This window comes from Meles meles, chromosome 1, assembly GCF_922984935.1.
Source record: "Meles meles chromosome 1, mMelMel3.1 paternal haplotype, whole genome shotgun sequence".
NCBI classification, from domain to species: domain Eukaryota; kingdom Metazoa; phylum Chordata; class Mammalia; order Carnivora; family Mustelidae; genus Meles; species Meles meles.
In genome coordinates this window covers 133,373,987-133,388,266 of record NC_060066.1, presented here as the reverse complement: position 1 = coordinate 133,388,266, position 14,280 = coordinate 133,373,987, and the positions used below count along the sequence as shown (strand labels likewise).

Here is a 14,280-nt window from a genome sequence, read left to right as displayed (position 1 = left end):
ATGTTCAGTACCTGGGATAATACTCAAACCTGCAGACCATGTTTAAAAATTTATTTATAGGAATGCCTGGGTGGCTCAGTTGGTTAAGCATTTGCCTTCAGCTCAGGTCATGATTCCAGGGCCCTGGGATCAATTACTACATTGGGCTCCTTGCTCAGCAGGGAGCCTGCTTCTCCTTCCCAGTCCTCTCCTTGCCACTCCCCCTACTTGTGCACTCTCTCTCTTTGACAAATAAATAAATGAAATCTTAAAATATATATATATATAATAAAATAAAAATATATATACATATGTGTGTATATATAATGTATGTATATATAATAATATACATAATAATAATTGTGTGTATATATAATAAATGTGTGTGTGTGTGTGTATGATTCTTTTCATGGTTGACCCACTTTTTGTCCCAGTCATTCTGAGAAAAACTTCCCACGAAATCTGGGTCCTTTAAAAAACAAACAGCTCAACCTGACTGTTATTAGAGTTGATTGTATAATGTGAACACAGAGATGATTTGCAACATCATTTTCAGAAAGTGAAAAATTCCTAATGATCAGAAGCTATAGGTTTCATATGGGTCTTCACAGTTCCCTTCATATCTGAAGGTTTGACCTGAGGAGGATTAATTATATTCTAAGTGTCTAAATTTTGTTTCAATATAGGAAAACCTTGAAACAATCAGGACTTTCTAAAACAGAAAAAAGAAAAAAAAAACTTGATGAGTTAGACAACAGTATGATAGCCAAAGTCCCTTTGTAAGGTTTTCTAATTTACCAGTTTGTGGGAAAACATCCACTAATTTCATTAGATTTTAAAACATTTATCATGAGAATACTTAAACCATTCCAATTTGTCTTTGCATCTTTTCTACAAATAAAGACACACATGGCTCAAACCTCAACCTCCATTCATCACCAGCTCTGAGACAGGAAATAAGATGGAGAGAGGGAATTTGTGTGTGTGTGCGCATGTGCACACGCGCATACATGTGCATATGTGCACTGAAGTGAGGGGAGGGGAGAAAAAAATGAATGAATGACATCAAGAACAACTGTAACCATCTGTTGAAGAGAAAATACCATCTATAGGTTAAAACACTACTGGCAACATATAAAAATCCATAAAGAAATGAAATTTATGTAATCTTTATATACAGTACTTTTAAAGAAATAATATATAAATAGTGACTCATTTAGTATAAAAGTATTAAAATTATTTGGTAAATTATTTCCCACTGAAAAAACATAAATACACTATATACGAAGATATTCTGCTTCTGCCTCAGATTTATATTTAAAATGATTTATAGTCTGCAATTTCTTCCTAAGGTCATCACCTTCATAAATACTAGCCACATCCGTGAAAATCAACTCAATAAAATGAGTATTTCATTTCTCTTTCTCCTGCTTATGTAGATACTTCTTCCATCTGCATGGCACCCATTTATAACAAAGCCTCACATTGTGCAGATTTTTATGAGTTCTTGAGCTTTTCTTTCTTTTTTATCTTTCTATGCATCAGCAAAGCAACTGGCAGATTCTTTAATAAAATATATTATACACATTAATATTTATAAGCCTATGAATTGGATGTTTAAATAAACATTCACCAACTTATGCCAATTCTTTTGTTTTAGACGTTAAATCACACTTACATTGTCTGGAAAGTCAGCTTTTAGTTCAGTGACACTTTGACACCAATATGCAGCCGTTTTTTCACTGATGAGCTCAATATTCAGGAAGGAGCTTTGTCCAGGGCCATACATGGGGCCAGAGGTAGTCCCCCGAATAATTCTTGGTGAAACATTTGTCACGATGTCCTGATAAAAGAGTAAAGATATTGGGTCTCCTTTTGACAAAGAAAAACTACAATCTATTCTTTGCTCTTTTCCATATGACAATGTTTTACTAAGTCCTTTCTCACATTTTTACAGGACTTAAAAAATATATTTTAAATTAAATGTGAACATAAACTACTTCCAGATGAAAGCATAAAATATTTGTTAGTTTTATTTAAATTACTTCCTATACTTGCAAGGTTAGCATAATAAAAAAAAATAAATAAAATATGCAAATTAATTTACACTGGTTTGGGGCATACGTATTTTAATTTGTTTGCAATTAAATAATAAATAAAAACCTGGTAAGTAAAATGTAAGAATATCATTTCAGTCTATTTAATGCAAATACCTTCAATGAGATTTTTTTTTTTTAATATTTTATTTATTTGACAGAGAGAGAAATCACACTAGGCAGAGAGGCAGGCAGAGAGAGAGAAGGAAGCGGGCTCCCTGCAGAGCAGAGAGCCCGATGTGGGGCCCGATCCCAGGACCCTGGGATCATGACCTGAGCCGAAGGCAGAGGCTTTAACCCACTGAGCCACCCAGGCGCCCTTCAATGAGATTTTTAACTCCAATAAAAGCGAATGTTTCGTAAAGAAAAAAAATATTTTTTTAAAAAAGCAATTACAGGGCGCCTGGGTGGCTCAGTGGATTAAGCCGCTGCCTTCGGCTCAGGTCATGGTCTCAGGGTCCTGGGATCGAGCCCCGCATCGGGCTCTCTGCTCCGCAGGGAGCCTGCTTCCTCCTCTCTCTCTGCCTGCCTCTCTGCCTGCCTCTCTGCCTACTTGTGATCTCTCTGTCAAATAAATAAATAAAATCTTTAAAAAAAAAAATAAAAAAAAAAAAAAATAAAAAGCAATTACAATGTAAATCAGCCAAGAAGTACATATTAATACTACTGGCTCATCAAACTTCAACACATACTCTAACAAACTAACTGGGTTGGCCAACTTACCTATAGGATTCTAACTGTAAATACACATTCAATGAGAATTCACTTCTCCCCAGACTGAAATGAGGATATCAATAACTTCCTGATAACTATAAACAGTAAACAGTCAAATTAACTTGCTTGTTAAGTGTAATTAACAATGCACAACTGCTTCTAAAGCTGTATTAACAAAAAAGAGTAACATTCTTACATTACTAAAAACTAGAAAGAAACAAAGACGAAAAATGTTTCTTTAGCCAACTTCCAATTAAAATTAATTTTGAGTAAAGGTCATTTAGTTAAGGATTTATCAGAATTAGTCATTTAAGTACCCCTCCTCACCATCTTGTCACTTTTAGTGAGATAACATGAACCCCCATTAGTATATAGCAATTAAGGTCAATTTACATATTTTAATTAAGAACCACCCCATATAAAACAATTAGCGTAATAGGCATACTAACTGGATTTCATAACATTTGGACGTTTTTCCAACTAGATAGACAGGAAACCTTAATTAGCATTAATTAGTGCTGATCTGCATATGTTTGATAAGGCATACCCTTGCCACAAAAGATTATTTATTCCTGAATCTGCCAAATGCTACAGTTGCAGAGGATGAAAGGACTTTTCTTCACATTGCATGTTAATTTCTGGTAATTTACATTCACTTTTACATTCGAATTAGTATATTATAAAATAAATGGTATAAATGTTACAATAAGCCTCCTTAAATATGTACATTTTTACTTATAGGAATCCTGCCAGTTAATGTTTTACTAATTAAGCCATTCCACTTCTATTGTAATTGTGGGCAACACCACCAGCCTTACTTTGATTTGCTATTGTGAAACAGTGTTCCACAATCTTATAATGGGTAAAATGACAAGTAGAGTCACTGCAGGAAGCTCAAGCCTAGTGGGTCAAATTTCTGTCTTGGCAAATGCTTCAATAAGTGCCCTGCAACCCAGCAGGTGGCTTCTGTGCAGCTCCCCCAGGTCAGTACTCTCCTGCAGTCATGGGCAGAGGAAACAATTCTAGGAACAAGTAAAGCTGGTTTTCCTCTATACTCCAATTTTCAAGAGCCATATCTTTTAAGCCTTGAGGTCCTCATTCCCTCTGCTTTACCCCCTACCCTAAAAGCCTTTCATCTAGATAAATCAATTCTAGGCCACAGGTTGTGCTCTGCATAGGAAAACTTGGCCAAGGAAATGAACAGAGTCCTCTTTCAGTTCACCAACTCATGAGTCTTGGCACTGAGTAGCTCCACAAAGGAAGGGGCACCTATTTTAAATGACCATTATATAATTTAGTGACACCTCCAGTTTATTGGATGAAACGGATTAATGTTGGCAGCATCCCTGTTCTTGCCCATTCTTCAGTCCCTTGAGAAACCTTTTGATCTCTCCAGCATCATCAAGTCTTAATAAGTGCTCTGACTTATGCCATCATAGCAATATATACTGTCCCCAATCGGCATTCTTTTTTTTTTTTTTTTTTTTTTTTCCCCAATCGGCATTCTTAACATCCTGCACTGTTACTGTCTATATTCTGGTCTGAACCTTCCACTAGAGTGTAAGCTATGGACGAGGAGACCCTATCTTTGCTATTACATGCCCAGCTTCTAGCCTGGCCTTTAGTAGGTGCTCAAACAATGTTTTTTAAAGAAACATGAGCAAAATTCTAGGCACTAGAATTGGTCTTGTCCTGAGGGATGAGAACTATACAGGATTTATTGCTGGCTTTATTCTGTTGCTGAACAGACATGTGGGATTGGGCTTGTATTCAAATTTCAGGTACTGGTTCTTTGCTTAGATCCTTTCCTACTAGTCTGTTACTCTAGAACTGGGAAATTTCCTTGTTTCCCCTGATAGCTCAGGGACCTCTTCTCTGAATAGCTCCCTACTACCAAATACAGCTAGATCCTGGAAGTAGTGTGCTTGACATTACTCCACCTCTCCCCATCTCAGCCATCTCAGCCTACTGCAGAGCTTCAAGGACAGGAAGCATGCTTGAACTTCATCACCCTGTAACTTCTAAGATCTCACTGATTGTTGACCCTAACTTTCTGGGTTATCCAATCTCTAGGATCTAAATACAATTGCCTCATTCAAATATAATCCACTCTAGCGCTTTTCTAGGTCAGGTGGATGTGAATTCCTAACCTGGTCCATGACTACCTAGGGGATTTATTAGCCAATGAGCCTATTAGGATCTTAACCAACTATATTTGCTTCTTGTGTCCACACCCTACTAGGCTGGGCTCACGTCTTCCCACAGTATGCTTAGGATTTTTTTTAATATCATAAAATAAAGAAGACAGAGTGGAAGAACTGCACCCATACTGAGTAAGGAAACTCTCAATGGTCCAGTAATTCTAAGCCATATGCTTTTTCACAGTAACCCTCCTCATAACAATTAGGTCAACAACTCACAACAGCCAAAGGGTCAATAAATTGACAAGATTTAATTGGGAGTACAGTCAAGCAAATGCTTCTTTCTTAAAATACCCCCACTTTAGTGGTAACTTAATTGACTTATGCCATTATAGCAATATATACTGTCCCCCAAAAATTTGAACCCCTAAAAATTTGCCATTAGAGATTTTCCCTTTGTTTACTGTGACTTAGGTGTAATTTTATTGTTAGGGTTGTTTTATTTTTCTCTTCCATAATCTGGTATTAAACTCTAAATATACCACAGGAGAATTTTCAATGATCTCTTTAACAAAGATTAAACAGGAAGTGCAAGGCAAACCAAGGGGAAATTTCATCTACTTTATAATAGGGGTTACTTATTCCTTTATGTTAGTTTATGACAGGCAGTGTTTCTCTGAACAGGTCAGTTTTCTCTTTCCTTAACTCAAGCAAAGTAAAAAGATTCTGAACAACTGCCCAAACTACATATGCCTACTGTGTAGAGCTTGTCAACTATCAGTGAGTCAATTGTTGCCATCTTAGCGATTTAAAAATTCAACATATTCCAAATTCAACAAAAGTGCACAGATTCCAAGACTGTCACCCAGTGATGAATCAGTAACAGAAATTTATTCTAGGTTTTCTTTCCCAAATTCATTCATATTTTCTAATTTGTCAAAAAAACCTTCTCCATTGACTTAAGACTTCTTAGAATTGTTAAATTAAGTGGAAGATGAATGAAAATGGATACAACCAATTATCCTGGGTTATATGATTATAGAGTTAGAGCTTCAATAATTGGGCAATAACTTACTAAAGCTTTTGACCTGGGAATACAAGAATTTGAGCATGATTTTATAAGATGATATTTTGCTTTAATATTTTATAGCTAAATTATATTAGCATTGCTTAAGGGAGTTAATATAACAAAATAAACATATTTGGAATATTGAGAACAAGTGAGTTCATTCTCTATAACAAAGAAGATGAATTACCATAGTTCTAATCTTCAGTGAATTAACAATATATTTTTTTAAAATTGATGTTTATAGATAGGGAAATGTTAGGTGATACCTCTGCTTTATGTGATATTGTAAGTACCATTATAAAATCGAGTGTCAGTGACCTCTTAACATTTGAAGTGATGCTAGTGATTTTTCAGCATAAGTAAAGAGATTTAAACGGTAAACAGGCTGATTATATTTGCTTGTTTAAATTCAGTTACTTGACCTCCCTTATACTAAAAAAATCCCTATCGTGTTTCCATGGTTACCACTGGATCAAGATAGTCACAATGGCCTCAGTGAACAGAAAAAGAAACTTCGCAGAGATGTCTTGGTAAGAGGCTAGGAAAAGAACTGCATCCCCCAAAAGTTCAATGAAAATGAAAAAATAAAATTTTCAGAGTGAGCCACAGCTCCTGTACCACAACAGATTAACTTAAAATCTGTTGAGTGAAAAAAGCAAGCTATGGAAAAATAAATAGAATATGATACCTAAAACAAACAAAACAACACAGCACACTGTTTAGTGAAACGTACTTATGCGACCAAATAAAAGTAAGAGAATAATTAAAAATAATACAGGAGAGTGGATCCTAGAGGAGAACTGGGGATGGCGGAGCAAGGATGATTCTAAAAGTATTAATAATTACTTTTAGTAATTATATAAATATGAACTCTAAAAACTCAATAGAATAAATATGATTCTAAAATTATATGTAATTTTAAAGAAGTTTTACTCCTGAACTGCAAAACACATTGGTAAAGTGAGAAATCTGTTTAATGAATTTTGTGGTATCATAGAGCATATTGTTAAGAGCTACAGAGAAAATTATACTGGTTTACCTGAAAACCTGTCATTTAAATCTTAGGGGTAAGTTTTCCTTTTTCTAATTTCCAAAATTCTGCTGTCAACTGGTTGTTTTTGGCAAACAAATCTTTTAATTAATTAGTTTTATAAGCTATAATTTCAAAAATTAAATGTATTGCATGACAAACCGTCTTCTAAAATATACCACTTTCTGTAAACTGGGATTTATCTATACATTATCCAGGGTAGAAGAGAATCACTTTGCAAATAAATCTAACAACAAATATCTTGTTACATAATATAGTTCTATCATTAAAATCTGGCATACAGCTACCCTGGGAATAGCAAAAAGTAAAATAAAATTCAACAGTGGCCCAGTTTCCAGTGCAACTCCACTATTATGAAAGAACTCTAACATTTTATTTTCTTCATGAACTAAGTATATTAATATTTGATTACTCCCCAAAATACATGTTATAATGGTCAGAATAATCTCTACTTGGTTGTTTGGGGGGGGGCTGTGGAATGGGTAGGATAAGAATTTTTCTTAATATATCAATTTTTCCATCCCAGTGTCTTACATAAAGATAGCACTCAAAAACCTGAAATTGTGACAAAATTTACCCCTTTGTCATAAGGAACTTTAAATCTGTCTACCCACATGGAAAACATAGCAAACAAGAGTAAAAGTGTTATTTAGAAATACAAGATAAATTATCAGAGAAACAGTGGCATTGAGATCATATAAAAAAAAAATTTAGATTTTTATAGTACAGATCTTTCACATACATCATTTTATTTGATCTTCATGATTCTGTCATCACGGTGCTAATACTAAAACTGGGACTTAGAGAAATTAAAGGGACTTGTCCATTTGTGCCCAGCTCTAGTGTGCATTAGAGATGAGACTAGAATTCAGGTGCATTTATGTGATATGAGTAATAATAGTGACCGCTTAACATTTGATGCAGGTGATACCAATTAGCACTAATTTTGATTACAAGAAAAACAAGTCAATTTAAACAAGTTTGTTTTGCTTTGTTTTGTTTTTCCAAAAGTGGAATGTGGTATTTAATTTAAGGAAAAGGAGTAATTCCCATAACAGGAAGGAAATGCATTTCAAAATGTCTCTCTGTTTCTATTTGCATTGTTCTTCTTTCTTCCCTCTCTCTATGGAGGGCTTCCTCTGAGTTCAAGTTCATATGATAGAACCATAGGCCCCTGACAGGTTCCAGGTTATAAGGTATAGGTATAGTCACATTCAAATCTTGTAATCTCTCAGGCCAAATTTTTACCCAGTGGCACAGACTCTAATGGGCTTAATTTTGGTTTGATATTCACCCCCTGTCTAATTAACTATATCTAGCAGGGTAGAATTAATTAGGATTCATATATATGTTCATATAAACAAAGATGGCGTACTTGAGAGCTAAGCAAATAGTTTTAAAGGAGTCTTGAAGAATCTACTACACCAGGACTAGTTTTTGCACCATTCACCTTAGAAAACTTAGAAAAAAAAAATCATATGGACACTGAGAAAGTATAATTAACTAGGAAAGTGGACGCAAAATGGACAAAATTATTATCGTGTAAAGAAATGAAACTCTGACAACCCATTTCCTATTCCTCTGGCCCAAAACCTTGCAAGATCAAAATTGTAAGAACTCTTTAAAAATCCTCTCACGTTTTAGGTTATGTTGGGAATTTGGTGATTCCAGTGCATTGGTGTGCTAAAGACTGTCCACACAGACAGCCTGCTGCTGTACAGTCATCAGTTTCAGTCTCGTACTGGACTGAACTGACAGGATGGATACCCTGTGTGTGAAGAGTAAGAGAGCAGAAGTAAAAGGAAAAACAAACAACACACTCTGTTCTAGAATGACTCCAAAAACCATTTATAACCTGATTAGGCTTAAAGAGTGGAACAATGAATAGAAGCTGAATATACTGAATATCTCCTATATGTCAGAGAAGGACTTCTACTCACACACTCTTTAGTGCTCACTTTAGATCAAACGTGCCCCACCTCTTAGTGTCAAACATAGTCTAGAAGATTTGGTATTTCACACCGCTCAAGCATGGAGATGAACTTTTAAAATTTTATTTATGTCATATGAGCAAAATATTCAATCACAGCCTTGTGTAGTCTTTTGTCTTTCCTCTAGCCCTTTTTCAAAGAGCTTATAACTTTGTAAACAGGACACCAGAAAGTAATTTGTTTTGCTCTTTTACTTTCTCATCTGTCAAAGCGGCTTCACTATATGCTTCACTATATGACAGAGGTTGTAGGATGGTAAGTGAAACAGTACACATCTGATATGGGTATTTGATAAATACATATTTATTCATTCATCAGCTCATCAGCTTCAGGAACAGTCAAACAGAAGAGTTCAGCACCTGGCCTTAACCAGTACGTGGGCTGAACCTGAGAAAGCAACAGGAAATGAGGATGGGAAGATTGTAGAGCTGGGTCAGATTAGAGAGCCCCTGAATGACTGTTTTAAGGAGTTCAAACTTTTCTGCAGGCTTGGGGAATCCATTGTGTTCTGTCTCCTATTCAAGTTATTAATACCAATAGCTCACAGCAGCTGTGCATTCACAGAGATAAGTTTTACAAGGAACAGATGAAGAGCTTTTTCAGAGCTGATATCAGATGGATTAGAACGTGATTAATCAACAGACAGACTGATTAAATTATTGGGTTCACTGTTCAGATAAGAGGTTTTGGATACACTCTGCCAAACTGTAATTAACTTAGAAATTTCTGCTGGCCTGCTTATAAGATGATCATGTGATATGCTTTGAAGAAATCTTTTAAGGCCTAGAACAGCAGTTGTGAAGGTGTAAGCATGAGTCAGTTTTAATAATTATTAATCATCTTCAAGTATTAAAGTAGAATTTTCATTGAAAATGATAAGTATTTTTAAAACTTTACTTTTTATCAAACTTGAATAAATTCTCTAGTTTTACTCTAGAAGCCACTGTAAATGAAATGGCTATTATTTAAGGAAGGAAGCATCTAAAAAAGCATCAGACATAAGTCTTTCATTTCTGCAGTATGGTTAACAAGATATCGACAAAAAAACTCTCACAGTATAGTACATTTAAACATATGGGACTGGGATATGAAAAAAAAACAAAAGAAGAACAACTGAACTGGTGTCAAAATAAGGAAATCACTTCAGGATCAAAAATGACAAAACGGGGGCGCCTGGGTGGTTCAGTGGCTAAAGCCTCGGCTTTCGGGTCAGGTCATGATCCCAGGGTTCTGGGATCGAGCCCCGCATCAGGCTCTCTGCTCAGCTGGGAGCCTGCTTCCCTCCCTCTCCCTCTGCCTGCCTCTGCCTACTTGTGATCTCTGCCTGTCAAATAAATAAATAAAAATCTTTAAAAAAAAAAAAAAGACAAAACAGATTCATAAGGAGAAACTAACCTGTAAGGTGGTGTCTGCTCTCAATGTTTCTGCTGGTGTCCCTGGTGGACAAGAGCCTGATATCTTTCTCTTTCTCTTCTTTCTCTCTCTCTTTTTTTTTTTAAGATGTTATTTATTTATTTGACAGACAGAGATCACAAGTAGGCAGAGAGGCGGTGGGGGGTGTGTGGGGGGGAGCAGGCTCCCCACTGAGCAGAGAGCCCGATGTGGGGCTGGATACCAGGACCCTGGGATCATGACCTGAGCCGAAGGCAGAGGCTTTAACGCACTGATCCACCCAGGCGCCCCAAGAGCCTGATTTCTAATGACTTATACACACCTGAGAGAGCAGAAAAAGTCAGGGCCTAGCCATAAGGTAGGATAAACAAAAAGCAAAGCTCTTATTTGTGAACCAGGAAACAACCAGAGGGCAATGGTGGGGTAAATGTTCATTATAGCCTTAATTATGGATGAAAAAGAAAAGAAGTCTCCCTTATGATTTCAAACTTGTGTGGGCTGCAAAACTTCAAGTTGAAAATTTGGTTTAGAGGTGGCTCCTGGTTGTGGTATCCACAGATAACTAGAGAAATAATCTCAAACTGTCTCTGGAGGGATTTTTACCCCAGGTATCAAGAAATTCTCATAAATAAATTTCCATGGAAAGTGGACTCATAACAGAAGAATTCTGCTAAACAAATGAGAAAAAAAATATCATAAGTAAGGGCCAGTAGGAAGAAAAAGCTACAAAATCAGATCCACAGAAGAATACAGATGCTGACATTGTAAGATATAGAATATGAATGTTAATATGTTTGAAAAATAAAAGAGGGACGTGAATGTATAATCAAAGAATAAGAAACTCAAAACAACATGAAAATTTAAAATAGAAGCAAAGGAATTTCTAGAAATTGAAAAAATACATATAGTACAAATTGGAACTTTAATAGTTTGGGGTAAACAAGAGATTGGATTTAGTTGAAGGGAATTAGTCCACTTGACATCTGTGGGAAGATTAAATGGGATGCAAAACATGATACGGAGGTTGAGAGGCATGGAAAATAGAGTGAGGACAGAAGGAGGAATCTAACTGGGGCTCCCAACTAGGATAATGGGGAGTCTTGAGAGAGGCAATAGTTCAAGAGATATTGTTAGAGATTTAGTAGAATTAATGAGACACCCCAATCTTCAAATTCAGGGAAAAGGACAAACTCAAGGAAAAAAATTTTTTTAATTGCAAATAAAATACCAAAAACAAACGGAATACTTAAGTAGCCAGATAAAGAAAAGATTACCTACAAAGGAAAAGCAGATTGATAGTGAATTTCCTGACAGTGCCAATGGAAGTCAGAAGAGAGTAAAATATTTTCTCTGAAGAAGGAATGCTCAAATAAAAAAATAAAAAATAATAATTAAAAATGAAAAAAAAGGAAGGAATGTTAACTGAGAATTGCATAACTTCATAATCATAACTCAAGAATGAGGATATAATAATTACATTTTTTAAACAAAAGGAAAGATGAGCAAATAGTAGACAGCAGAGAAAAATGAATGAGTTAATGCTGATTCAACTAGGATGGATGTGAAAAACAAAATATTGGAAGGATAACAAGAATAAATCAAGTTGCATAAAAATGTAAGCTGTATGATTATATTAAATGAAATATAAGAACAGGCAAAACTGAACAGCATACTATTTAGAGATACATAAGTGGTAATGTTGTGGTAAAAATAAAAATCAGACTGGAGAGACACCAAGTGACACTCAAAGAAGTGGGAGAATTCAGATTTATTTTATGTGTGCCGGCAGACCCAGAAGGGCTCTCACTCAAACAGGCCCACAGGGTTTTACAGGGGACTGCAGGCAGTAAGGTTCCAAGGGCTAGGCTGTCTGCTGATAGGTAGGTTTAAAGGGGGAGGGGGAGCACCAGGTGGGGGCGGGACTGCCTTAGGCAGGAGCAGTATGCAGGGAGCCTGCAGCAGGAAGCCTGTTTACAGAAGCAGAAGCAGCTGGTTATCTCTTGCTCCCCGGAGGGCTTCTGGTTATCTCTAGCTTATTGTTAGTAACCTTCCACCTTCTGGGCCTGCTCTGGGTAATTTTCGTCTTCCTTAAAACATATACAAAAGCAAGAAAATGATGATGACAAAATCTAAGTCATTGATGAGGGAGCAGAAGCCTAGCTGAAAACAAAACATTGAACTGACACTCTGCAACTTCTATCCTATCCCCACTCCTGGGTAGGATTTGTGTGACATTCTTCCAGAAATCTCCCACTACCTTAATGATAATACCTTGCTAGAGGGGAAAACACCCTTAACCTGACAATGGCAAGGTATCTGATATCTTGTAGGTCAGTCCTCTTTAGCATATGAAAGTTGAAAACCTCCCTATTTCCTTACCATCCCCAACCCCATAGTATATAATCAGTCACCACTCACACCTCAGTGCAGCAACCCTTTCTGCCCACTGGTCCTGTCACTGTGCTTTAATAAAACCACCATTTTGCACCAAAGACATCTCAAGAATTCTATCTTGGTCATCGGCTCTGGACCTCACCCTACTGAACCTTACATATATTCCAAAACCACATCATCATGACCTCTAGAGGTAAGAGAAAGGGCTATATTTGAGTAGGGGTACACTGCGTCAAAGGTACGGGTATACCTTAGGTCTCTCTTTTTGTGTGAAATGTGAAAAAGGTGTTCATTTTATTATTTCTTAAGATGTACATCTAAACTATTCTTTCGTCTTACACCACTTTTAGCTGATACTCATTAGGATAACAAAAGTCATTTTTCTATAAAACCTACAAATCGAAACATCTCAGATTGGCAGCCTAAGGACCTGAAACCTTTTTGGCCTATGACACAAATTTATGATTTAGGGGTAATCTCAAATTCATCAAAATTACTTCAGGTAACACATACACCTGGCTGTTTTAGGTAATCTTCCCCACCAACACCCTACTGACCAAAATGGGAAAATGCAGTATGAGGGAGGGAAAAAAAAAAAAAAAGTTTATTTCTGCCAAGATCTGCAAAACCATTCAGTTAACAAAAAATCATTCATTTGAGCAAATATACAGTGTCATACTCCCCTAAATGTAAGTTAAGCAGCCATGAGATTTAATAATTGAAATAATAAAGTTTAAAGTCCACATTCTTATAATTCTAACACCTTTACTCAATAGCATTCTTTCATATATTAGGCCATAAAGATGCTTGTATTATAATTACAAAACTCCATTTAAAGAATGTATTATGTCCTACAGCACTTAGCCTTGACAAACAATTACTGGATATCACATTCAACTGAATAAAAAAAGCAATCTTTATCACAGGTTAAAATTAGCCTTAGAACAATAAATGCTTCCAAAGCTATTGTAAACTCCAAAATGCTTTGCAACAGTGTCTTTTGAGGAAATGCAAACAAGTAAACTGAAGGACATTTGAAAAACTTCCTGTCTGTGTCCTCTAAAGTTTTTTCGATTTTTATTTTATTTGACTTAATTTTTTTTAGTTTCATGGGTATAATCATGTTACATTTAAAGGTGATCAGTATGGCTACACAGGGAAAGATTTTACAAATTAAAATCAAAAAAACAAAAATAACCAAGCAAACAAAGAAACTCAGCATTCTGGACTTCAGAATGTGTTATTCGTAATAGGACTCTATTTTAATTATCAGAGCCACTTCTCAGGCTTTACAGTAGAAAGGAAAATCAAATGGCAAAGTCCATGCACTGGGTGGGATTCAGGATATGCTATCCCCAAAATTGGCATCTTGGCATATTAAAGATCTTAAACTGAAGGAATTATAAAAAGCGGTAGAGGCAGGAAAGTTACTCTGAGCTTACACTCTGGCCCT

General features: G+C 35.9%; 1 protein-coding gene across 1 annotated transcript in view; it reads right to left on the bottom strand.

Annotated features, from left to right (window-relative positions):
- Nucleotides 1–14,280, bottom strand: part of DPYD (dihydropyrimidine dehydrogenase) — an 868,613-nt gene that overhangs the window by 361,863 nt on the left and 492,470 nt on the right. The window contains exon 14 of the mRNA XM_046016334.1: nucleotides 1,658–1,822. Within this exon, the coding sequence (XP_045872290.1) occupies nucleotides 1,658–1,822 (165 nt within the window). The remainder of the gene's footprint in view (nucleotides 1–1,657; nucleotides 1,823–14,280) is intronic.